This window comes from Phaenicophaeus curvirostris, chromosome 1 (assembly GCF_032191515.1).
Source record: "Phaenicophaeus curvirostris isolate KB17595 chromosome 1, BPBGC_Pcur_1.0, whole genome shotgun sequence".
In the NCBI taxonomy this organism is placed as follows: Eukaryota; Metazoa; Chordata; class Aves; order Cuculiformes; family Cuculidae; genus Phaenicophaeus; species Phaenicophaeus curvirostris.
The window spans coordinates 21313984-21340799 of NC_091392.1; the positions used below are offsets into that span (position 1 = coordinate 21313984).

Here is a 26816-nt window from a genome sequence, read left to right on the forward strand (position 1 = left end):
ATTAATAACTTTTTATCTGTCAGATTTAATTGTTTCACCCAAACCAGTAAAACCCATGAAGGTAATATTCTTATTCACATGACTCCAAATTATGAAGGAATAGATTTCTGTTTACTGTACTTACCCTCCCTTTAACTCTGTATTTCCTACTTACCCATCAGTTTGCTGTCAATCTTGACCTTATCTGCTTTTATGGATAAATTAAGTTGTAGGGTCTCATTTGCACTATAGGAGAACTGGAAAAGACGACACAATAGAGATATTTATACCCTCATTTGGCAAGGTTAATTTCATGTGTATTCTATGATTCACAATTATCAGAGCTGTGAAGGTTTTAGAAACTATCCCAAACCTTATGGCCTTTTTTTTTATCCTAGCCAAACACATTTATAGGAAAATGTTTTAATGAACCTAATCTTTCACAATCAGAACTTTTAAGTATTAAGGGACAGCAATACCTGAACCTTCGCTTTTTATTAATTTAATTTACATGTCATTATAAGTATCCAAGTAGTAAAGGCACTGTTCACATTCAGTAACTATAGCTGCTGACCCTGCTGAGTTGTCCCTTCCCACACCATCTGGCCCCATTACTTCTGTGGACACGACAAACTCGCGCCACATGGAGGGGAAATCTCTTGCATCTTTTGCAGAGCAACCCCCTTCATTATAGCCAAAGCACAAGGTTCACGTGCTGCAAGACATAAGCTTCTGTTGAAAGTCGGCAGCAATAATAGCTGGTGGGAAGGAAAAAGAGCAAAGAAAACTACAATGTCTTTATAAAGCAAATGCTTTGTGCTAGGCTCAAAAGCTGCAAAAATGCTAATTAGTTCTCAAAAATATTCTGTTACTAAGCTTATAAGACATAAAGGTTAAAGTCAGCATAACATTTGTGAGGCCAATTTTGGATTTGGTAAATAGACCATGTTTTTGAATATTATTTCCTTTTGCTGTAAAATAAACCAGAGTGAAAGAAGCACAGCTAGGAAGTAGCCAAACAACAACATAACTGTTACCAGTCCTGTTTGTACAGATGTGAAACGGGAAAGATAATGAACTGGAGTGTGGAGAGGGAGAGCTCTGAAACTCTCATCTTTTATCCTCAATGATTTCACCAGATTGCATAAAAAGTGAAGAATCAAAAAATAGTAGTCTCATATTTTTTCCAAGGACGGTGCAATGAATCCATGGATTACACAGATAGACCCCAGGAGCTCAGAGCCAAAGTTGTTGCCTTTGCTACTGCCAAAGGATTCCCTCCATCAGAGGCAGCTTTCTTCTCTGAGGGAAATCAGTATTACCTGTATACTCTGGACACGTGTGGACACTGAAACAGGACTATAAGAACTGAATCTATTTGGTAGAAGAACCATATTTTTGCATTTACCTCTTTACTCACGAATGAAAATTTTCCTTCATATAATTCAACAGGAGCTTCAAATTTAAATTGGCTGTTTCCAACCACAATTTTTTTGTCCTATGGAAAAGAAAAGTTCATCTTAGAATTTGTACAGCATTGCCAAACTTAACGAAATGTCACCAGGTGAAATCCTGTTCAGCACTGGAAGGAATAAGACCAAATGGAGAAGGCTAACCAGTTAAAGTCATCTTTTAGAAACACAGCTGGCGAAACATTGAATCAGTTCAATCTGCTACTTTGTCGCACCGCTCCAGCATTCATTAAAGGTGAAAGCACCAAGCAGTACAAATAAGGCAAGAACATATCTAGCACTCTGTTTCAGAGAGAAATAAGGAAAAGTCAAGAGTGGAAGGCAACTGGATGGCTTCACACATTAGATGTGTTACTAACAGAGCTGTGTGAGTTACACCCTTTAAACTTTTCTCTGTAGGGATCCTGGGCAGAGCAGGAATGCAAGAATTGCATGGCAAACTGGAATGAACATCTCTCAGATCTTGCTGGCTTTGTTTCTCCTGCCTCACCCACTCCAGCTGTGTTTTCACATGACAGTACCTGATGGCAGCACCAGCTCAAGGATATTCCTGCCTCACAGACACCTTCTTTCCCCTTTCTTCTCCCTAGGCCTTAAATCCATTCATTCCTGCCTTTCAGGCTGCACCACATACTGACCTGCACAGCACTGAAAAACACTCAGCTTAGCTGTTCTGTGATTCAATTGATAAACTAAGATGGCTAAGAACACCAAATGCAGCAGTCCAGGACACTATTTCTGTGCTGGGTCATTCTTCTGCTCTGGCCCACAGCACAGCTGTGCAAACAGAAGAAACAGAGAAAGAAATAAGCTGGTAAAGTATAGCTGGTAAAGACTTGTGATATTAGAGCCCACTACGGGACAGGACTACTGTCATTTTTCATAGAATCATTAAATGCCTTGGGTTGGAAAAAAACCTTCAAAGATCCCTGCCATGGGCAGAGACATCTTTCACAACATCAGGATGCACAAAGCCTGATCCAACTTGATCTTGAGCACTTTCAATAGACACCTACAGCTTCCCTGGGCAGCCGGTTCCAGTGCCTAACCACCCTTATCATAAAAAATTTCTTTCGTATTTCCTATGTAAACCTACCCTCTTTCCTGTTGCTCGTCTTGTTACTACAGGCTCTGGTAAAAAGTCTCTTTCCATCTTTCTTATCAGCTCCCTTTATACACTGAAAGGCCACAAAATGGTGTTCCTGAAGCTTTCTCTTCTCCAGGCTGAACAACCCCAACTCTCAGCCTTTCTTCACAGGAGAGGTATTCCAGACCTCTGATCATTTTTGTGGCCCTCCTCTAGACTCACTCTAGCAGACTTTTCTTTTACTGGGGACCACGGAGGTGGAGGTAGTATGCCAGCTAAGGTCTCGTGAGAATGGAGCGGAAGAAGGTAATCGACTCCCTTAACCCGCTGGCCACACTTCTTTTTATGCAGCCCAGGGTATCACTGGCTTTCTGGGCTACGAGTGCTCATTGCTGGCTCATATCCAACTTTTCATCCACCAAATCCTTCTCTGTGGGGCTATTCTCAATCCATTCATTCCCAGTCTGTAGTGATATTGGGGATTGTCCCGACCCAGGTGTAGAACCTCATGGGGGTCCTTGTTGAACTTTATGAGAACTTCACTTTGATGCCTTCTGTGGATGTAAAGAACTATTGCACCTACACTGTGACAGGTTGGGCAGCGGACACAAGAGCCCACCAAGGTCTAAGGCTTAGGAGACGCACACGCTTTAACCAGGTAAAGAGCCTAACTATAATCTCTGAGAGGTCTATGTTATAGAGGGGAACAGACCTTTTACTTCTTCCTTCTCAGAAGCTGCATGTAGAAAACAAGCTGACTGAGCTCTGAAAAACCTTTTCTGAAATTTTTACAGTCCAGTCTACTTTACAGAAAACCTTTACATGCTCCAAGTTTTAAAGCATCTTACAAATCTCTTTTTTTGAAGAATGCTGCCTCCCCTTCCCTACTCTACAGATTTTGATATATTACATATTTTTTCAAAAGTGCTCAAATTCTACTACTGCTGCATAAGGCTTTCCCACACACTTAACAGAAGATGCTGGGATAGGAGGTATGCTTGACAGCTGCTGCCTGGAATGAATTGAAATCAGGAGTTTCTGTACCAGGCTTTCAAGCAGAAGGCCACAGAGCTCACATTCAGCAGTGTGGGTGCAAGAAGAGACATGTAGCAAACACTGGGAAGTGCACATCAGACACAGAATCATAGAATCACCAGGTTGGAAAAGACCTCTTGGATCATCGAGTCCAACCATTCCTATCTGCCACTAAACCACGTCCCTGAGCACCTCATCTACCCATCTTTTAAACACCTCCAGTGACGGTGACTCAATCAACTCCCTGGGCAGCCTCTTCCAGTGCCCTTTCAGTGAAATATTTCTTTCTGATATCCAGTCTGAACCTCCCCTGGCATAGCTGGAGGCCATTGCCGCTTGTCCTGTCCCCTATCACCTGGGAGAAAAGGCCAGCACCCTCCTGTCTACAACCTCCTTTCAGGCAGTTGTAGAGAGCAAATGACAAAGACAAATCCAAATGGGAAATTACTTTTAACAAAAATCTTTGTAGGGTAAGGTTATCTTGATGCTGGCATATCTGCTTCTCCTACTGCACCAATCTTTCAAAGACCCAGCTGGAGAATGTCTCACAGAAGTTGCACGCAATATGATTGATCAGTATTAAACTTCCCTCTCAACCCTTTTCCCGAATAAGGCTATTCCTAAAAGAATGACAGCCAGCGTGGATTTACTTCTTCCTACTGAAATTCTTTCAGAGGAAGGAGGGGCAGAAAAACATTCAACAGCTTCTTCTCTTTCAGACTATATCCCTCCAGTGGAAGCCCTCATGAAGGGTTTTATTCACTTTACTGCAAGTGTTTACAGGTTAAGAGTTGCATACAAAACATGTGAGCTTAATCTTCCACCCTTAGTTCTGCAATATCAATTTTAGATGCCACCCTCCTCTCCTGCTCACAGACTAACCCCAAACCTTCACTGCTAATCTCCTCCTAGAAACAGAGATGCTTATATACACAGTGTCGGCTAGCGTGCTTCAAGTCATTCACGATAAGGCAGGTTGTGCATCACCTGTTTAAGCAAAGCACAGACTAAACCAAGATAACAGAGCTAGTAGTTCAAAGTGACAACATAACATTCACTTTTGCTTTTTGTAAGCAAGAATTTAGGCAAGGAAAATAGGAGGAAAATGGATATATACCAATGTCCTAATCAATAAAGACCTTAAATGTGCTCATAGATGCAGGTCTGCTAGCTCCAAACACACCATAATGGCCAGCATATCCTGTGGCAAAATCATTCCACAGGAGAAGTCGCATGCTATTTTGCATTTGGACTGTGGGCCAACCCCTACAAAATCCATCCATGGCTTCTCCTGAGCCACTCTGTCCCCCATGAGACGTTTACCAAAGGCTTGGTGTAATTTATGCTCTTATTCAAATGAACTGTCAGTAATCAAAGTTCTTGCTTCAGACAGCATGACCCTACAGGCATGAATGCCCATATGATTACAACTATTTCATGCCTTATTTGTCTATTTTCACATATACTTAGAGGTCTGTGCATACAGCTGCAGTAACTCTGTGTGCCTATACTAGTCCTGGCACTGAAGGCATTATAGCTTTGGCTTAAAGATCCTTCTCTGTACCAGGATAAATGGAGCTGCTCCCATGACAGAGATGGTGTTCCCACATGGCTCTCACCTAAGAAAAACTATTCCGACATCTGACATCATTTGCTGACTCACTGCTCTTCTGCATCTTTCCAGTCTAGGGTCTATACTTTCATCTAACTTAAGATATATTTTAATTCCATGTAAGCCTCCCCACTTCCAAGCTAAATAAATGCATACTAGGTCTGGTCTGTAGGCAAACTGTTAAAACCCTGCTACCCACAACAAAGCATTCAATCCACAGGATGTGGCTCTGCCTTTGTTAAATGTAATTGATACCTCACAGAAAGAAAAAAAAGGGAAGAAGCTTTTTTGTTCCCTTTTCTCTACTAGTAGTTCAGAAGGATTAAAGTGCTTATTCACAGAATAGAAAACTAGATGAAGGAGTTCTCAGGTTCCTGTTAATGTTTCTCTGTCTTGGAGGAAAAGGGTCTTCTGGAAGTCAAATTCAGCAAGTATAGATTATGCATCTAAAGAGAGTTTCTTTTCCAGAGAACAGGCTCTTCCACTTCCATTAAGGGAGCAGTGAAAGATTTTCCTCTTGTGCAGGAAAACCGCTCTTCACAATTTCTTTTAAATAAAAGAAATATGTGTAAATTCTCTGGATTACTTATCCATTTTTAGCAGAGAGCTGTGGGCTTTAAGACAACTGTTGGGTGCCACATCTTGCACACAGACATCTTACCAGGACCAATTCTTGCATCTTGAAGAACAGACCAAAATCATGTAATTGTTTTCTTTTTTTTACATATATTTTAAGGTCTTCAAGCAAAAATGTTTATTGTTGTACATATGTTTGTATAGCATGGTCCTGGTATGTGTATAATACACAACAATACACAACATGGTCTTCATTTGTAGTCCTTACTGCTTGTTTTTTACTCTTCTCTGAATACCTTTTCTACGCTGTTACTCTCCAGACTGGTTAACCCTTCTCCATCCCTTAGCAGTTGTGGCAGAGATGACAGAAGGACTTTGTAAGCTATGCAGTATGTCAATTTGGCAAAGGAAAAAAAAAGCCACAAAACCCAAAAGCTTTCTTTGCCCTTGATAGATGGCCAGTAGTTAAAGAAATCGATACAATCCCTAGCATATCTATCATCAATTTGCTTTTACACAAAGGTAATAGGAAGGAAACAATAGAAACCAAGAACAATACCTGAGCTATTGCCTAAAGTAATGTCTTTTAAGCTTCACTTTTTTCAAGCTAACAATAACATTTATGCATTGTCTAGGTTATAAAACAATTAAAGCTTGGGGTCGAACTCTAACATCATAGAAGCTTTGTATTTACTTTCTGGAAGCAAGTACTGAGAAAGAGAAGCCTTTGCTACAGCTGAAAAAAACCCTGATCTTCTGGTTTGATGGTCACACACACACACAAAAAAGGAAAAGACTGTTTCATTCAAGCAGAAATATTTATTTTCTGGCTGCATTTTTTTGTTTAAAAAGTGAAAACTGAATTAAGAACACTGAGGGATGTCATTCTAATAGAAAAAATGTGTGTTTAATTAGAAAAAAAGCTATGAAACATCAACGATTCCTAAATCTCCTCTCATTTCACAAGATGAAAAATAATTGCCAAGTGTTCAGTCCAACTTACACTCTTTAGTTCCCCCTCCCAGTCAGTAGTTAAAATATTTTGTCCAGCTCTGATTCTGTCTTGGTGATGGCTCTGATACAGTAAACAATATTACAGAAAACTTGCATGTGTGGTTCTTTTCCTTCCTTAAAAACAATTATGAGCAGGCTTTCCAAGGAAAATGAACTAGTGCTTTAGTTTAAGGGTGTGGCTGCAGTTTAAGTGGAATTCAAATGACAGCTGGCTTTGAATTCATCCGCTTACCTGATAATAAGATAGATGTCTTCCCTCAAAATACACCGTTGTTTGGTACTCCACAGGTATTATTGGAGGGTTAGGGTTTAGAAACTGTGGGCATTCTTCTTCCTGAGGAATGAAACATTTTACATGTTATTCCAAATCAAAAGTCTTATCATAACAAGCTCTGATGACCTTTGGACAATGGAATGATTGTTCCGAAGAACTTCATGCTTAAAATACAGTGACAGATTTGATTACACCCTTTCAAATTAGACATGCTAAAAATGACTGCAGCATATGTCAAAGCTGTGGGTGATTATCTTTCCTAGTCTTGAAGTCTTGTTCCTCCCATTGAAGCAAAATAGTAAAAGGAACAAAAATATCCTTTCAGGAGTTATTCAGTCTCACTGCCCCTCCTCAATCACACACTTAAATTCCCACCCCCGCACTGTCACTAAAAAAAAAAATTATCTTACATTCCTAGAGGTAACTTTAGAATAATTTTTTAAATCTCTAATTTAACCAACTGATACAAGAGAAAAAGCATTATTTTTGAAGTGTTCTAATAAAAACCTAATAATGTTATTTTAAAACATTACCATATTTTGTTTAATCACGTCCGGTACTGAAGAGGACTCTTCACAGATATGTCTCTTCCAGTTCCACTGGCAATTCCATCTATTGCTTGCACAGGAATAGCATCTACAAATATAACATGATACTCATGACAAACTGTCAGACTTTTTCCACCACTGACAAAAAAAGTAAATGAAATTCCATCTTTATTCATGGAGGGTGGATCTATCTGTTATAGTGCCCTTACTATATTAAGCTGAAAACTTCATAGTAAGAACAGTTCAAGAACCCCAAAAGGCTATTTTCTTCCTTAAATATTTAAGCAAATATTAGAAAAACACCGCATCTTGCACAGACATTGAGACTGAGTCTGAGAGGATGGGAAATTATCTTGACCTTTATGAGCAAGGATGATCAACCTTCATATGTAAGAATGAACAAAGCCAGGTACGGGTGGCAATGCTGGCCAGCAACATCTCAAGCAGGGCAAATGATGGGTGCACAGCCAGCTTTGACTGTCCTATTTGAGCGCACCAGAACTCAAAACATCAATCTATCATTTGAGGGAACAAGTAGGTAAGGAGATGTCCACAGGGCTCATCTGCAGATACATCACTTGGTACAGAAATGGCAACCCAATGAACTGGCCTTTGTGCCATGAATATATGGCATATGTGCCATGAATATACCTATTCCATGTACTTTATGTTACTGGCTAACCTGGTGGCCTTCAACCATTTTAAAACTCCATTAAAAAGTAAGAGAAAGGATTTGTACACCAGCAAATTTTGAGAGTGCTAGAGGCACTCAATTATGAAATGACTGAGTAGCTCAGCTGCCAATTACCTGAAATACCATGCTACAAGATCTAAACACCTGAGTTAAGAAGCTGAAATACTTACGGCTGATTTTCAAGAAGATTCATTGCTTCTTCACAGTCATAAAAAGGGTAAGTGTGCGATGCAAAAAATATCTCATTTCCAATAGTTAGCCGAAGTGGAACTGAAACATGATCTATCACAAAAGAAGATAAATTATCTAAGTGGTTGTTGAATTCTTTAGCTCTTGAACTGAATGACAGAATAATAGTACTTTTATTATTTCACGGGACATAAGCAAATATTTAACTATAATGTTCACACTCTGGATCTCATGATCTACTATACTAAACTCCAGATCTATAAACTCTGTTTTGTCTTTTTAAGCTTTACAAAATTTTCAGCACATGGCTGTCAGGAGAAAAGCAGAGATAGGATAAAGGGAAGAAGTAAAATTACTGAATAGCTTTGTTTTATGGAAGTGTTTCTCAGCGGTGCTATAATGATGCTAGAATTTTAAGAAGTCTAGAAGAACAAGAAAAACTGAATGAGATAATTGAACACAGATGAAAACTGGCACAAGAACAATCACTTTAAATAAAACATTTTCTTAAATATGAGTATGTCTGCATGTAAAATTACTTCTTTCATTTGCGGATTACAACTGTCATCGTCATGCAAATTAAACCAAGTGATCTTTGTAGCTAATGCCCAACAGTGTCTGCAACGCTAAGTTACCAAAGACACTTGTGATCTTCAGTTTGCTGTACATTTTTCCACAAATGTACTTCTTGTCTGGATTATTACTGAACTAAGAGTTGAAAATTTATCTTCAGAAACTGCTGCTTTCCTCAGCAAAGCTGTTTGAAATACCTTTTACAGAAATTGTAAAGTCTTTGTGACAAGCTATTTCACAAGCTATTGAGCAATTTCAAACTGTTTTCCTTGAACAGATTTTTGGAAGACCATCAGCAGCTTGTCTGGACATCACCTTTGCCTGCACTGGATGTCATTATATATTTCAAACTGCTAGGAATGCCAGGGGATTTCCCAACAACAGGACCCTGAAAAAGTGTCTTTCCTCTCTATAAAATGTCCTATTCCCTTTGGAATCAACCATAACTAAATTAACTTAGACTTTTCCAAACTCAGTAGTGTTTCATAACAGTAAGTGGATGGCTCAGGACTTCTGTCATGTGCTGCCAGGAACCACTGCCTGTGTTCATAACCATCTGCCATCTGTTAAAGTGTATGCCAAGCTTCTGAGCATCTTTATATATTTATATTACTTCTGAACATTCTTTCAGATGCCCTGTACAACCAACTCAGAAAGGCATATTATTTCTATGTGCATTGGATACTCTTTTATTCCATAGTATTATTCCATATGTTTATGTATCAAGATGTATTAACTTAAAGCATGAATAAATCACTATCTAGGAAAAGGCACAAGAATTATGGTTGGCAACAGACCTTAAGCATATAATCAATGGTTCAGAACAATGGTGCAGCCTTTAATTATATGATCACATATTTTTCCACTGGACTTACTACTGCAGAAGCTAGAGGGCACATAGAAGAAGAAGCAGAAGGCATTATGAGAGAAAGGAGAGCCTTGTGACGTGCACCAGAAAACAAGCTACTGAACTACAGCTGACTAAAGCAAAATGAAAATATCAGAGACTAAAAACTTCACATCTGAAGTGCACATGCAGCTCTTCTGTCCGCACAACTCAGAGTCATTATGGTAAGATTAGCATAGCTGAATTTTGTTCAATTTGGGGACAGAATAGTACCACTCTGGCTCTGCCTAAGCCTCTATCAAGCTCCTGTTTAAGGTTCCTGGTAGAAACACTGGGAACACTACTGGTTGTAAATAACAGCAATGGAAAAAAATTCAAGCAAAACTTTTTTTTTGTTATGTTTGAAAGGACCAAGTTCATCAATAGACTATTTGAGAAAAGGGACTGGAAGAGCTAAAAAAACATATATGCAGTTCATATAAGAGCAACGTAGGCAGCAGGCCATGTTCTTTCCTCTTATTGTACACGAGGACAGCAATATTTCTTTACCTTGGCCTTTGGGTGTTGGAGGAATTCTGTCGGGCGGATCACAGATAATAACCCCTTCTTTTAATTCAGCTTCACGGGTCGTTTCACCAAATGTACATAAAACGTTGTCACTCTTGGTCAAAGTTGGCAATGGACTTACAGTGAGTTCCACCTGGAAACAAAATTTAAGAAGGGTAAAATATTTTAAAGAAACAAACCAAGATGCAGTAAGATTTGTGGCCAGAGAATTTCAAATGCTCTTTTTTTTGGCCAGCAGTGATGTTTTGGCTAGTATCACAGATGGTTCTACTTTTCAATTTTTATTTCTTCCTATCTACTAATCATTTCTTCTCATACCTCTACCAATTTTTCTGGCTGGGTCTATATTGAATTAGACTGGTAGAAAACCCTCCTGTCATGTCAACGTATAAGATCAGAAGAAAAATGTCTGTACAGACACACCCAAAGCCTTTTATTCTTGTCCTCAGCATCCAGTTTAGCAACAATAAACACTTAAATCCTGACAAGCTTAATGAAAATTGCATTAACCTTAGGTGTTACTACTGAATAATGAAACCAAGGCTGGATAGGCTGGAAAAGCCGGAGTTTGAAAGGGCTGAACAGAAAAGTGGTTTCCTCAAGACTCAATGCACATGCAGGAAACTCACTGAGATCTATCATGACTGCTGAAAAAGGATTTCTCGGTGATGGGAAGATCTTAATGTCTTTGAGGAAATTATCAATACAGACCACATGTGAGAAACCAAAAGCAAATTGAAATGGGAAAACGTAGCAAAGAAAGAGGAAGAAGTTAAAATTAAATTTTGGATGCTGTCTTGGATGTAATACTTTACATGTTTAACTTTTTCCATTAGCCAGTAGAAATGTCAGTCAATCCCTTCTCATTGAAACTGGTCTCCTATGTTATGAGCTGCAATGTTTTTTTGTGAGTAAAGGAATCATGAGAAGACAGTGGTATCAGTGATGTCACAGGCAGCACGTAAACACCCATTTGAAGTTGGGTTTGGTTTTGGTTTTCAGGTATTTTGACCTCAGACACTGATCTGAGACACCAGAGACTTGTCAACACAAGCTGACAAGATCTGAACTGAGAGAAGGCATGGATTTTAAGTGGACCGGTTAACATTCTACTAATATTTTTATTCAACATAGCAATGGCCTCAAGACAATACTGTTTACATCATTTAAGAATGGAAGTAAAGTGACTTGAATGAAAGTCCCTTTGTTTCTTATTATGAGGGATTAAAAAACATTTTACTGATTTTACTTACCGAGCATCCCCAGAAAGTCCTCAGCCTGCACTAGCATGCTCCACTTTTGAGTTAGAGCAAGCTATGACACCCTGGTCACACTCTGAACACTCAGTTTTCTTGTGACAGAGCCATTTTGCATGCTGAATTTACCTTCGCCATGTACCCAGACAGACCTTGCAGCGTAGGCAAATCCACTGCTGATTTTAAAGCAACAGCTTATGGCTCTGCTACTTACTTAAGTTTATGCTCAAGTAAGCTGAAAGGGCAGCATGAAATCTCTTCTATCAATTACTTTTTATGGGTTATACAACATTGTGCAACATTGCTGTAATATTCAGATAAGTGCTTTATCATCCATACTAATGCATCATTTTGTTTTACAGAGAAGGTCAAAAAGAGCATTTCTCAGAAGAAAACATGAACTTCAACCTGCAAAAACAGTAGGCAAGAAAGAGCACTGTGAGAAATACTAAAGACTGATGTATCCAAAACACTACCCTATTCCTAGTCTCCACTGTGCATAAAGAAATGCAGACACTAATCTTCCTGGCAGTCACATCAATGTGCTTTAAGAACATGTAGAGAAAGCATTTTCTTGTCATACCTTAGCAGGGGCTCTGCGACTCATATTTAGAGGGTCTGTGCTAATGATCGTCATGCACATGCCACTTGGACTCCACAGCCAATCATTCTCGTTATCGGACATTCCACAATCTGCCTTCTTTGTGCACCTGACAAAACAGGAAGAAAACCCAAAGTAAAGCAATATTATAGCTGGACTCTGCTTTCTCTGAACTACGTAAGAGTTTCAGAATTCCAGCCTGAAATTACAACACAAGATGACTGGGAATTTACTTTAATATTGACTATTTGGGTTGCTATTAGATAATTTTTAATAGAATAAGTGGTGGAATAAAGCATTGATGGTTTGAGATGTCAAAGGCGAGTGGGGAAACATACTTATGCTATTCTGGACACCACCTTGGATTAAACAACCCAAATCCTCTTTTTTTTCTGCAGGTCAAGTGGCAGACACCTACATATTGCCAGTGGTAAGACGCCCCACCCAGGAGAGTAAAATACAGTTGAGAAGTATTGTTGGGGCACAGAGACTTGTGGAGAGCTCCTGTGACAATGTAACACTAGAAATGTTACTTTCATAATGAATATTTTCATTAACTCCTGTCACTATTTAAGACCTCTTTCTGCCAGGACATCATTACCATTACTGGAAGAGAACAGTGGTTGTGCAGCCTCACCAAAAATACTGGGACATTTTCCCAGCTCAAGTACAGGAAAGTGCAAAGTTTAGGAGAAAATGCTGTAGGATCTCTGTCTGCAGTAGCAGAAAACTATTAACTCATCAGGGGCTTTAACACAGTGCAGCACAGCTCTGTCATCCTTGCTGCTAAATATATCATTTACACATGGAGTCTACATTAATGTAACATATCCCTAAACACACTATGAAGTGCTGTGTGTGATCATGACATGGAACTTGCTGCAGATGAAAAAAATGTTAGAAATTTACACTTTTTCCTCCACAATGGAAATATGTACTAGCGAATGCAAAAAATCATGTTTGCCTGTTCTCAGAAACCATTAGTATTTTGAGATATTGAGGTCAGTGGTCATGTCAGAAATCTGAAGGGAAATCAAGGGAAAATTGCCTTTCATATGGTATATGACAAGGCATTCAACTCCCAGAAGCCCAGGAGGAGTTCAAGGTGTATATTCCAAATCCCTAGGTTTCATCCACAGCAACTGATGCCTGAAGAGTTACAGTATATTACATAAACCTGCTTGCACCGCGTAAGTTTCTCTGCAGCGCTCCATATTATGCTACACATCAGGCTGACAGGTAACTTAATGTGATAGTTCACATTTTCAGACAGGAAGCTAGAAGCCCGAAATTCATCTGCATACTATAATTAAATAGCCCCTTTGTTCCAACAGCAAACACTTAGAATCATGAATTCCCAACTGCTCATGCCAAGGGGTTAATTAACTTAGTAGTCAAAAAGAGAACTGCAGGACTACTCTTCCCTCTCACCACTCCAATCAATGCAGAGTGCAAGATGAGACATTCTGAGCTGTTCAGTGCTGTCCTAGTTTACTTGTGTTTGAATATTAATTCTGTTAACCTCCGCAGACAGTAAGCCAAATGCCACTTCCTGCTCTCCTGCAGTTAGGTGAGGCTTCAGCATTGCTACAAGTCTTGAAAACTGATGTTATATAAAAACAGCTTTTGAGCTATATACTCTATTTCAGGCACGAACAGTTTTTTTTTCTTTTATGTTCTTTTTTAGATGTTCTTATTCTGGTAAAAAAATATGCTATGTTTTCTGAATTTCAGATAGGGAGCACTTTTAATTTCTGGGAGAACATTTGACTGTACAGTTCAGAAAGCAATAAAACATGCAGTTAGGAGATGTACACAGATTTTCAGTACTAGCAGATAAGTATATATTTTGCCAAATTAATCAAATCTGCAGAAGCCAGTGGGGACTTATTTGTGTGCACAGAAGATTGATATCAATGTCTGTGTGATAAAATTACACCACTATCAGGAGCGTAAGGCTGAGTACAAAGAGCTGGGATTGTTACGCTGAGCAGTAACCTACAGCATATGTCAAAATTTGAGCTATTCCACTGCCTGCACCTGAGAAAACAGCAGTAGCACTCACCTGCCTTCTCTCACACACCAGCCGCAGTATGGATCCCTCGCCTGAGCACACTTCTCACAGTCCAAATATTTGTGGCAGTCTTGTACAGGTAGCCGATACACCTGGAGAACCAAAAGTAAGGCAAACTGTAATGGATCTGAAGAAGGCACAAGGAGACAGAAATGTCTGTGGACAGGGCTGTAGACTGCCACTGCCTGCAGCAGCCAAATACTTGACCCTGTATTACTATGATGGTGATAGCTTGATTTCAAGAAAATATATACAAAAAGAAAGTCTCGTTATCTCCCCGTTTAATGAAATCCAAATTCATATATTCTTCCTGCTTTTTTCACTCTGCTATTCTCTAAACTCTCTCCAAAGTAATACAGGACATTGCTATAATCAAGAATCATGAGCAAGTTTTAATGCAATGAGCACTAAAAAAAATGAGCTTCAGTTTCCCTCTTCAGTTTCAGTTCTTCAGTTTCCTTCTGGAAATCCGCATTACAGCAGCCACTGCAGGACAGAAACCACATCAACAATTCTGAATTCAAGAAACCGCTGCTGCAGGACAGGTACTTTCAAAAGGCTACCTTGGTACCGGCTAGATGAGTTTTAAACAGAATATTCTCTCTTCCCTATCACTAGCATGGAGATGAAATCATTTAGAAATGCAACCGTCAGTGGCACTTTTAGCCAGAAGGCATTTCAGAAAGTCTGCAAGCGTGAGAGAGCCAGGGCGCTTTGGATTACTGCACTTCTCCGGGCATAACCCTCCAACACGCAACATATTAATGAAAGAAAACGGAAATAATTATGACAGGAAGCAGCAGGGAAATGTGCATCATCAGTCCTCATGTCTTCGTCCCCCAGTAAATATATGGCTTCTTCTTTTGATAACCACTAGTGCTGAGAATAAGCAATTTTGCCTTTCTTTTGTACACAGAGAAAGGAGCCAGCACACAACCATCCCTTTTAGTTATGCTGCTGAAATTATGCAAGAGGAGAACGGGACATGCTTCTCTTGTCAATGACTGTTTAACTTCTAAAGTGTGCAAAATATCTAGCAAGAGTAACTCTGAGATGCAAGATCTCTTTTCTTCTACCTTATCCTCTGATGTAAAACAGCTGGCAATTACAAAGCTATTTTGAAAGTCTGAATTTGGTCTCTTCTTTCACATTTGGAGAGTTCAGACTGATTCAGTTAAGGAAAATATCAATATTGGGTAGTTTTCTTGCATTTATTAACAGAGGTTTACCTTTTCAGCAATCTGTTCTTCCACAGGTTCTTACCTAACTGGAGCTGAGTTACTGGCACTCTGTTTCACAAAATGGTACCCATGAGTAATTTAATATCCAGTGAATGGCTTTTTTATGACAAAGTATTTATCTCATAATTCTAGCAGCCAGAAACAAGCTCTAGAGTCTGCTGTCTCTGAGAGTTTTATGTAAATTTAATGGATTTAAAAAAATATAAATAGCAGTTCCATTTACAGCCAGCTTTAAAATACAGAAAAACTAATTTTAGAGATTTTCCAATTGGCACTCTTAATCAAAGAGAGTGGTAAAATCTAAAACAAACAAGCAAGTGATCATGGTAGATGACTGCCACGGGCTTCTGCATTCCTTTCAATAGGAAATGTACCAGAAGAAATTTGGGATACTACTAGTGATGGTGACTTTCAATGAACTACTGTGAGCAAGGCAGGGCTGGTACGCCCAACTCCCCAAGAAGCTGCAAGGGGTTTCTCCTGCTCTCTGCCAGAGCTCTGGGAGCAGAGCGGGGAGGAGAGGGATGAGTTTTGAAAGCATTTGCTCCAAGCTGCCCACTGTTATTGACACAGCAGCAGAAGATGTGAGTAGAAGTGAAACAGGAAACCAAGAGCTTATTTCTCACTATGCCTCTTAAACTCTGTATTGTTCTCCCCGGTGTTTCTCTCAGTCTGATTTCTTTTTAAATATTGCTTCAAGTTATCACCCATCACAATAACACTTTGCTCAAGTGCTTACAGAGACCAAGCAATTCATCTCCAAATGCTGAGGGGCAGGCTGCATCTGCGAGGTAGCTTAGCATTAAGGATGCTTATCAGCACAGCTAGCCTGCCCTTTATTGTTTACCTTATTTTAAATAACTGTAAACAATTTTAACTCCCAGGGCAGGGTTCTAGTATCTCTCTTCCCACAACTCCCAGCCATGCTTAACCCAGAAATGCATGTTTCAGCATTTATTCTTCTCCTCTCACTTATGTCGCTTCATTTCTCCCAGCTCCAAAGGCCTCTATTCTCCTGCTGTCTATCTGCTTCTAAAAGTGGGTGGGACTGCTCATTGTAATTAACTCCTGCAGATGACAGTAATGTAATGCCATTAACAGAGCTCCCAATTTTAGTTATTCACATTAAAGCTGAACAGGTTGTATAAAAGAAAACTATTATCTGCATTATTCAGAAACTATAGTGTCTATGAGAGCTACTTGGAAGAGATTAAACTGAAATCTTTCTTTGGCTGAAATTTGCTGCTTTCTAAATTTAAACATTTTGTAAAGATGGAATTTTATTTTTGCAAATTTTCTCTGAAAAAAATTGTCTGTAGCCTTCCTAAATTCTACCAGTTCAAGTAGATTGTCACCAGAAAACTTGTCTTCTTTCAAGTTTCATGCCATCCCTTGCACTGCTCAGCAGCCCATGCCATAGCCTGGTGAGGACAGTCAGGAGTTTTTAAGCAATGTGCCAGGTTGTCAAATGGGGTGACAGGCTGCCCAGGCTTTTGTGGACAATATTTAAGTTTGGAGTTCTGTTCCGAATCTGAACAGAAGCCAAATGAGAAGCATCAAATACTACACACACACAAAAAAAAAAAAAAAAAAAAAAAGAGGCAGCAAGCAGCAACCTCTCTCACGCACTGTCATATTACTAAATGCTTTATCAGTCACTTATCTGGCACTTTTTCCAATGTGGCTTCTAGCCTGAAAACCTTCAGCTAGAATATAACATTCCTTCAGCAGGAATTTATATAAATGATTTTATGAAACAGAAGGAGAACATTCTTCCTGCACAGTTTTCCCCAGATAATGTCCTTTCATAGCCCCCCTCATCTTCCCCAAGTTACTGCTGCCAGAGCATTTCCCATGTCCCATTCTGTGTCACTGTCAGTGCTGCAGATGGTCACAGCCTGTCACTCAGCCCATACTGGAGAGCTGAATCACGCATTTGAGGCTGGCAGCTCCAGCCACCACAAAGGTAAGTGTCAGAAGAGGGCTACAGCTGGAGATGACAGAGAAATCCGGCATTCCTCCTGTCTCCTACTTGCTTTTGTTTCCTTTTCTTTAGAAACCCCCTCAGTGTCTCACCTGCCAGCACAGAGAAGAGGAACCTAGAAGAGACTACCTGTGCCTTTCATAGCAAAGTCCAACCTTGCCTGGTGCACTCACTTGGTTCTAGCAGAAGCTCAAACAAAATCATTTCCCAAAGTTACAATTCTCTCCATTGCTTAAGATTTTGACAGCAAGACCCAAAAAAACTCCTGGCAGCTTTACAGATATGTATATTCTACTATGTCAGCTGTCAGCATCCTAAATCCTGAAGTACTCCTGAAAACAACTGATGGCAGCTAGAGCATCCACCAGCACCCCACAGTCACCACACCGAGCACTAGGGCTGCCTGACCCTGCAGTGTGAGGATGCTAAACATCATTCTTCTCACAGACCCCATAAGAGAGCTTTAGAGGTGAACTCCCTTATCATTCCCTATCGCTAAGCATCAAGGACGTAACAGTTCTCCAAGCCACAACAACCAAGTCCATCAGCTGGGACTTAAAAAAGGTCTTCATACACATAGAGCAGTGGGAGCCAGCAAACAAGACAACTTCCAGAACAACTGAGTAACTTAGAAATCTCAGGTGAAGTTGCAGAGAAAGTGAAAGCAGGCCTGGTCCTTAATGCAAGCGGGAATACCTTGTTTGTGGTCATCACGTACAGATTTTCTCGGATTGGGTCAAGGACCAGATCATTCTTTATGGGTTTGTTTAGTTCAACAGTAAGAGAGCTGTACTCAGTTGCAGTGGATGACAGGAACACCTATTTTGAAGGAGAAAAAAAGGAGGTTAATGTTGCTTTCCCTCCGCTCAAATACCAGTACATTATAGCTGGCTACGACTGTAGAATACAATAAAAAGTGTTTTTAATTAGCAGCAAGCAGAGGACTAAGGGGAGTCTCCACCCTTCACTGGATGCGTGGGGAAACAGTGACAAAGGATGAGGAATAGGCTGAGGTACTTAATGCCTTCTTTGCCTTAGCCTTTACTAAGTACAATTGTTCTCTGGGTACCCAGCACTTTGAGCTGGAAAACAGGGAACAGAATGAAGCCCCCATAGTCCAAGAAGAAATGGGTCAGTGATCTGCTACATCACTTAGACATACACAAATCTATGGGGCCAGATAGGATCCACCCAAGAGTACAGAGGGAGCTGGCGGAACTGTTCACCAAGACACTTTCAATCACTTATCAACAGACTTGGCTCACCAAGGAGGTCCCAGTTGACTGAAGGTCAGCAAATGTGATGCCCATGATAAAGAACTAGAAGGAAGATCTGGGGAATTACAGGCCTGTCAGTCTGACCTCAGTACTGGGCAAGGTTATAGAGCAGAATATCTTGAGTGCTACCATGCAGCATGTACAGGACAACCAGGGGATCAGGCCCAGTCAACATGGGTTTAGGAAAGGCAGGTCCTTCTTGACTAACCTGATCTCCTTCTATGACAAAGTGACTGACTTAGTGGATGAGGGAGAGGCTGTGGATGTTGTCTACTAAGATTTTAGTAAAGTCTTTGACACAGTTTCCCACAGCACTCTGCTGGAGAAATTGGCTGCTCATGGCTTGGATTGGGCATATTCTTCATTGGGTAAAAAACTGGCTAGATGGCCAGGCCCAAACAGTTGTGGTGCATGGAGTTAAACTAGTCACAAGTGGTGTTTCCCAGGACTCAGTGTTGATTACATCCAGCTATGATTACTGAACACGAGCCAGCAGTGTGCCCAGGTGGCCAAGAAGGCCAATAGCATCTGGGCCCGTATCAGAAACAGCGTGGCCAGCAGGACCAGGGAAGTGATTCTTTCCCTGTCTTCAGCACTAGTGAGGCCACACCTCAAATACTGCGTCTAGTTTTGGGCCCCTCCCTACAAGAAAGACATCGAGGTCCTGGAGTGTGTCCAAAGGAGAGCAGTAAAGCTAGTGAAGGGGCTGGAGAACAAGTCTTACAAGGAGCAGCTAAGGGAGCTGGGGTTGTTTAGCCTGGAGAAGAGGAGGCTGAGGGGAGACCTTATCACTCTCTCCAGCTACCTGAAAGGAAGTTGTAGCGTGGTGGTTTGGCCTCGTTTCCCAAGTAACAATTGATAGGACAAGAGGAAAAGGCCTCAAGTTGCAGCAGAGGAGTTTAGCTAGCATATTAGGAAATATTACTTAACCAAAAGGGTTGTCAAGCATTGCAACTGACTGCTGAGGGAAGTGGTGGAGTCATCATCCCTGGAGGTATCTAAAAATGTGTAGACGTGGTGCTTAGGGTCATGGCTTAGTGGTGAACTTGGCAGTGTTAGGCTTATGGTTGGGCTTAATGATTTTAAAAATCTTTTCCAACCTATAATGATTCTAAGACTATTGAAAATCCTGTGTTCATTCGAGTTCACAAATTCATATTAGGGAAAACATTTTGATTTGAAGTATATGGCATCAAAAGCACCATGCAAAACATAAAAGTCATGAAAAGAAATTGCTCACTGCTCACAATAGCTAATACTTGTATATTTTTTTGTAAATACTGATTTGTTTTAGCACTATAAAATTAAAATTCTCTACTCAGAGCCTTTGCACTTGAAGGTGTTCAAATTTGTTGTCTTCCCTTACGGTAACCAGTAGTTTCAGCTCCAGTCTTCAATTCATGTAGTGGCACATGACTATCTATCCCCTTCAAGCAAAAGATGGTGTTTGGTGTTAGAATCTTGACATTCTAACACCACAAGCACATGAACCCTTGAGCCCCACACCACACAGTCAGACTTTAGCAGAGCTCCAGCTTGGGCTTTGTATTGCCATCTCTATTCACTGAATGGTCAGAATGATTACAAAATGAAAAGCTGCTCCTAAACTAGTAAGGGCTCGAATAGAGATAAGGCTAGAGCAGCTGTTAGATTACCTAAGGCTGTTTATATAGGGCTCTCAGTACGTATCTAATCCATTGGGAAAAGTGTCTTTCAGGCGATGCTAATTCAATCTGTGCATTGGATAGCTGAGGTACACCAGAAATAATGTGTTTTTTCTTTGAAATTAAAAATACCAAGCTCCAAGAGAATTTGCTCCTGGTATGTGATCTTATAAATCACATTTACTTTTAGAGCAGAAGTACGCTATCACAACAGTTCGTGACCTTTTAAATACCTTCTAGTCTTTTAAGTCCAGCTTGTTACCTTAAGAATTTTACCATCCGACGTTCCCAGAAAGGCCACGGTGTGCCCGTTCTCCACAGCCACAGTGACAGCCGTGAGATTCATCCCTTCTTTTTGCAGTACCGGCTTCTCTATAACACCATTCTTACTTCCCAAAAGGTATGGCAAGTGTTCTGAGCCACAGGGGAAATTTTTGCTTGCATTCTAATAAGGAATAGCAATACAGAGCAATGTTAAACATTCAGATCACTAATTCCTAGCTAAAAATGAAGTGCAACCCTATTACCAGACAGTATAATACCCCTCAGACATAGAAGAGTAAAAAAAGAGAGAAATGGATTGCCTGGCCATTTTTCTCCAGCCAACAGGCAGCAATCAGAAAACAGCCTGCTAACTGCAAACTGCTTCAATGCTTTCACTTTCAGGAGACACAGGGAGAGAAATATTTTTTATTCTATCTCATTGTAGCAGCGCAGTTAAAAAAGTAACCAGTTCTTTTAATTAAAATTAATGTATCGTATAGATTGGGTTGATCAATTTTATGTTGAAGACTTTTTTAAAATGCTGTTTTGTTTCATAATTTGATGCTATCCATAGACAAGACACTAACTGGCAACTATCTCGTGAACTTCAACACGTTCCCTTTTCACTGCGCTTTAATCCTGACCTGCAGAGAGTGCCACCAGAAGGAAGTTCATTCACACCTTGCCTTTCCTGCTATATTTGGTAACAAGACTGTCTTTCTGATCTGAAATCCACACCTCCTTTTTTGCTGAAGGCTAGGACTGATCTACTTGTCACATTCAGGATTTCTGTTTGATGTTCACCTCAGATGTAGGGTACTGCAGTAAGTAACACTGTGTTTGGAAGCAAGAAATGTTCTTTTGGCTTCTTATCAGTGCTAGAAACTTATGGTGCAGGAGAAGGCTGTGGTTCATGAGATGAAGGATTCTGGGTCAACACCACCATAAGGCATTCCCATGCCACATCTCTTTGGCTGTTCACTCCTGCCTTTGGCCTCTGGCACACCACTTCCCAAGCTGTGCTCAAACAGCTGCTTATGCAAGCACGTAACTTGCTCAGGGTGGGGAATTAGGACACCCTCATAAAAGCTGGGTGAGTTTTTAAGATAATTCAATTCCACACCCAGTTTAGGGTTAGCTGCAGTAATGAATGGCATGCAAAAGTAGGTTTAGTTGTGTGGGCAAAACCATCGTAAAGTAAACAGCTTCTGAAAACTGCCTACTAGACATGCAGTCAGAAATTGAAGAACGGTATCTGGAGGGGTGTATCAGTGTCCTCCAAAAATCAAAAGTAATGACAATCCATTAAAAGAAAAGGAAGATAGACATCACGCTGTGCAAGTATTTTGAGACAGAGCAAAACATGAACACTACCCGAATATGAGAGACACGGGTATTTCCAGTGTCTGAAAATTCAAATCCAAGTAAGAAACAACACTGAACTCTAGATACCATCTGTAAGATTCTTAATACATTTAAAAACATTATAAATACGTTGGCTGAGACCAGAATTGTCTATAGTGACCATCTGGAAGCTGATCATGGGTGTTACAAATCACATAAATCACCACATTTGACTCAGTAATTTCCATACCAGGAGGAACCCTTTAAAATAAATGCTTTTATGAAACCAATATTCACCTTTCAGAAGACAGCAGATCTTTTTAAAAAGACTCAAAAATTATGACTATCTTGCCATTTATTGCTTGACTTGTTCTGCAACACTCCCAACCACCTTCCATATCTATAGTCCAGCAACTGAGTTTTCAGTCATCTGGTCTTACTATAGTTTAGCTCAAAGCTACCCAAAACCATGCAGTTGTACGTTTTTCCAGTAATTCTAACATAGATTCTAAAACCGATACAGATATTACCAGTCCATGTGCTGCACACGGGTTTTCTGCTGCAAAAAGTTTGTAAAATGAGCTGGTATTCTTTTTAGTGTAGCAATCATTCCGGTTCTTCTCCATCTTTTCATTGATGTGCCGCAAGGAAAACACACACATGGCAGATTTTAGAGATCCGTTATCTTTGTTTACTTTGCTGAAGAGCGCAAGAAGAATTTTGTCATCTGAGAGAGGATCCATAGTGTGTCTCTGCTGAGCCATGCTCTCAGCCAGCTCTTCTCCTGGGGTAGTGACATAAGCAGAATGACAGTGGTCATAGGCACCATCATCATCTTTGCAACCCAAGTCCATTTCAAAGTAGGAATAATAATGGGCATCATCTTTGCACAGACGTGCAATCAGTGTGCGGTTATTGACAGGCTGTTTCTCTTGCTGATTAAAAATAAAATAAACGTAATTTTTATCCTCAAAGACTGCCACAAATTGTTGTGTGCTTGACGAGTGGTAAGCTGATTTAACAGCTGCTGAGTCTGTATACATTTCAAAAATGTCTTTCCCATCCCTTTCGTAGAGCTGCCGAGTGCTGATTATTATCCCATTATCATTTGGTCCATTCCCTTTCCCAACAAACAGCACTCTGTCATTATTCAAAGAAGTGATCAATCCCACAGTTGATACATTCTCATCGTTGCTTGCTACAAAGGACTTTTCTCCGCTACTGTCCACATAGTACTTCCTTATGCTAATGTCTTCTAGATCTCTGATGGCACAGATTCCCTTAAAAAGGCTTCCACACACCACAACTGTTTTATCCGCCTTGTTCAGCAACAATAATTTGTTGTAATTATCAGTCAGTACTGCCTCTTTGCATTGATTTTCATCAATGGGAGGTGTGCACTTCTTGTTGTCCTTACTTGGACCTGTTTCTACAGACCTTATTACTTCCAGGTTTTCTGTAAGCTGATACAGAGCATTTACTACTCCCAAATAAATTATCCCAGTGTCATTGTCCACTGTTAGATGATTTAGCTCTGTAGCACTCTGAAAACTCAGGTTCTCGTTTCTGGATAAGGTGATGCCAAAACAGCTGAAAATGCTCAGTATCCAGATCCATAAAGCCATTTCTATGTAATACCTAAAAAGGAAAAGAATAGAATATCAAACAAACTGCTAAATAAAATTTCCTCAAAATTCAGCAATGTGAGAGGTTTTCCCTTTCACGACTTCAGACATATCTTTATGCGTGTGTACACATCATGAAGATTATGGAAAGACTCAAACCCTGTTAATTGACTAGCTATTTAATATTTTGGGAAAGGATTAAACAAGGTCATATACATAATTGATTATCGTATAACCCATCAGATAATCAATCTTGTGCTAAAGCACAATGAGAACAGCAGACAATTTAAAACACACAGGGCACTACAAAGTGGTAGTGCTTCTCCAGACAGATTCATGTTGTGTGAACTACTGATTGTTACAACTGCAAAAATAAGCCGGAGAATCCCAGCATTTCAGGTGGCTTCTCCATGTCAGAGGGAGAGAATTTATATAAAAGTGTTTGAGACATTTGTTGTTGCAGGACTTTCTCCAGAAAGAATAAAAAAAGACCCTTCCATTTACTACAAGTAAGTCTGGATCTGGCTGCTGATACTCTTTGAGAAGGCATTACCCTAATTCTTCATCAATGTAAAGCTGGAGGATGGTACAGCCCTTAATATGCATCATTGCCTTTGACTGTTGGTATGCACTACAGTACGACACTTCAATTCACTTGAGTGATTCAACTTAATAGTTTCAAATCTGTATTAAGAACATCACTTAGAGTTTTATGGAATTAAGATTCTGTTACTGGGTTGTTTTATTCCAGAATTTTTACTTCCCAAGTAGATCACCTGGCTGTTTGGAATTAGACAAAGACCTTCTTAAACTTGTAAGAAGGGGTCTAATTTTAACCTGAACAGTTAAATGAAAAGGTAAGTCCCAAATGGCTTCCTAAGCACAGGACATTCCGCTATAGTTTAGCTTAAAGCCACTCATAACATGTATGTCAATGTTTTCTGCAAGTGTTTAGTTTTCTAAGTAGAAAACAGAAGGTGACACACTTGAACACATCGATGCTAGGGGGAAAAGAGAAATACTGTTAGAAGGAAATATTGAAAAAAAAAAATATGATCCACAGTGTTTTCATTTTCAAAGTTGGCTGTGTGACTCCAGTCTGACGAGGAAAGGACTTGTAAACTTACAGGGAATCTCGAGTTAAACCTGAAAATATCTGAAACTGTGAAAAGAAAGGAAAACATAAAAAAAGAGAAACCAGAAACATTTAACAAAGTAATCTAAAGGGCAAAAGCCTTGTAGGAAGAGGAAATAAAAATAATACAAGAACCATGCTCCTGTGTCAGCTATAACTTCTGTTTTGGCAGTAGCCACTGGTGGAACGTGAAAGAGAATTGTCTGAACCATCATTTACACTGGGCAACTAAGATTAAACATCAACAACTGGGCTGCAAAAGTTTGCGCAGGGAGGGATGGACTCTTGTTGTGAGCACAAGCCATCTGCCAGCTCCCCAAATCATCCCAGCATCATCAGCAATGCAGAAAGACAACTCCTGCCCTTCAGCATTGACTTCATTTTGCTTGTCTACAGAAGAAACGTGCACATAATGGTGAGAAAAGTTTTTCTAAAAACAGAGTGATTCTAACTTCTAAAACCCCCAAAACCTACTAAGTGTAACTCAGGATAACAATGAAGACAAAATAAAAGGCTAAATTTAATCTTGTTTTGTTGAAGCTCTCATGTACAAAACTGAGTAGCTAACTGTAAAATGGAGTTGAAGAAGAAAGTGCATTACCGACAGCACAAGCCTGACTTCTAATGATAGGCTGACCTCATGACAGTGACCAAGAAAAGGCTAAGAATTATAACCCGTTCTTCAGACACATGGACTTCAGCACACGCCTTGCAATGTAATGAGGTGTTGGACCTCTATACAACAACCTTAGACCTACTCTAAGGAACCCAGAATTCTGATATTATTTGTCAGAAATGCCTCTTTTCTTCCTGCTCCTAAGGACCTCAATTTTGAAACAAGCATTCATCCCAGCTTACATCTCCTTGGCTAAATGATAAGTCATAATGCATGCCATCTAGTTTCAAATATTTTCCCTTATGGTTATCTGCAATGAAATAAAAAAAGAACAGCTTGACACATTACTGCAATGTTGTTTCATGAAAGTTTTATCGTTCTACTATCTATTGCACAAAGATCAAACATCAAAAAATTCAGATTCATTTGTTCCTGTTTTTCCCACAAGGTAATTACTGTTAGATTATTATCATCTCTGCTCTCAGTAAAAAAAATCCATAAATAGCTCTAGTTAAAAAATATGACTCAAATGAATGGAAAATAAGTTATCGTACCTAATCTAATGTCTGTACTTGGTTCACTTCCATCTCCATTCATTTCAGTGGATTAAAAACTTATTTTGCCCATTTGTGGCACCCAGCTTAATGACACTGAAGCTGCACTTAGAGTACATCTGCCCTCATCCCATGAACAGAATGAAGAGCCTTCCTGGTTCATGCCAGAGCCAGGATTTAAGGAAAAATACATTCTGCATCTCTAAACCAGACTCTTAAAGGTGTAATTAATCTCTCTGTAAAAAAGTGGGTAGTGCTTCCTCCCTACTATTTGCTGCCTCATTTAGTTATCAAATTTTGTACTTAAATTATTCAGAAGTAAATTCATTCTCCCTTAATTCTGCCTTTTTTTTGGGGGGGAGAGGGGGCGGGGGGCGCATTTACTCCCTGCCATCTTTATCTCTCATGCCAAACATTGCTAGACCTCCATGCCAGGTAACAGTTCTTCATTCTCTGTAACTATTAGTTTCATTTCCCCCTCCCTTCACCTTCAAAGGAAGCAGCAAACAAAAATTAAATATGCTATGGAAAAGATCCAGGATGAAAGTCCCATGCAATTCTCAAATACCAGGCTTATGGAAAGGAAAAAAACCAAACAAAATGAAATGAGATGCACTACAACCATGGATCATTCTCATCTGATCTTAACTTAATTGGGAAGTAGCATCTGGAAGAATTCTGCTATGGCCAGCTGATGTGGTAGGTGATACAAGG

General features: G+C 39.9%; 1 protein-coding gene across 2 annotated transcripts in view; it reads right to left on the reverse strand.

Annotated features, from left to right (window-relative positions):
- PLXNB2 (plexin B2) overlaps nt 1-26816 on the reverse strand; it is a 259609-nt gene that overhangs the window by 54602 nt on the left and 178191 nt on the right. For both annotated transcript variants that reach the window (XM_069850324.1, XM_069850314.1), the window contains 11 exons: nt 22703-23810; nt 20827-21009; nt 18320-18442; nt 14390-14490; nt 12307-12433; nt 10450-10600; nt 8462-8573; nt 7583-7685; nt 7008-7109; nt 1388-1477; nt 155-236 (listed from right to left, as the gene is read on the reverse strand). In XM_069850324.1, coding sequence (XP_069706425.1) covers nt 155-236; nt 1388-1477; nt 7008-7109; nt 7583-7685; nt 8462-8573; nt 10450-10600; nt 12307-12433; nt 14390-14490; nt 18320-18442; nt 20827-21009; nt 22703-23810 — 2282 coding nt within the window. The remainder of the gene's footprint in view (nt 1-154; nt 237-1387; nt 1478-7007; nt 7110-7582; nt 7686-8461; nt 8574-10449; nt 10601-12306; nt 12434-14389; nt 14491-18319; nt 18443-20826; nt 21010-22702; nt 23811-26816) is intronic.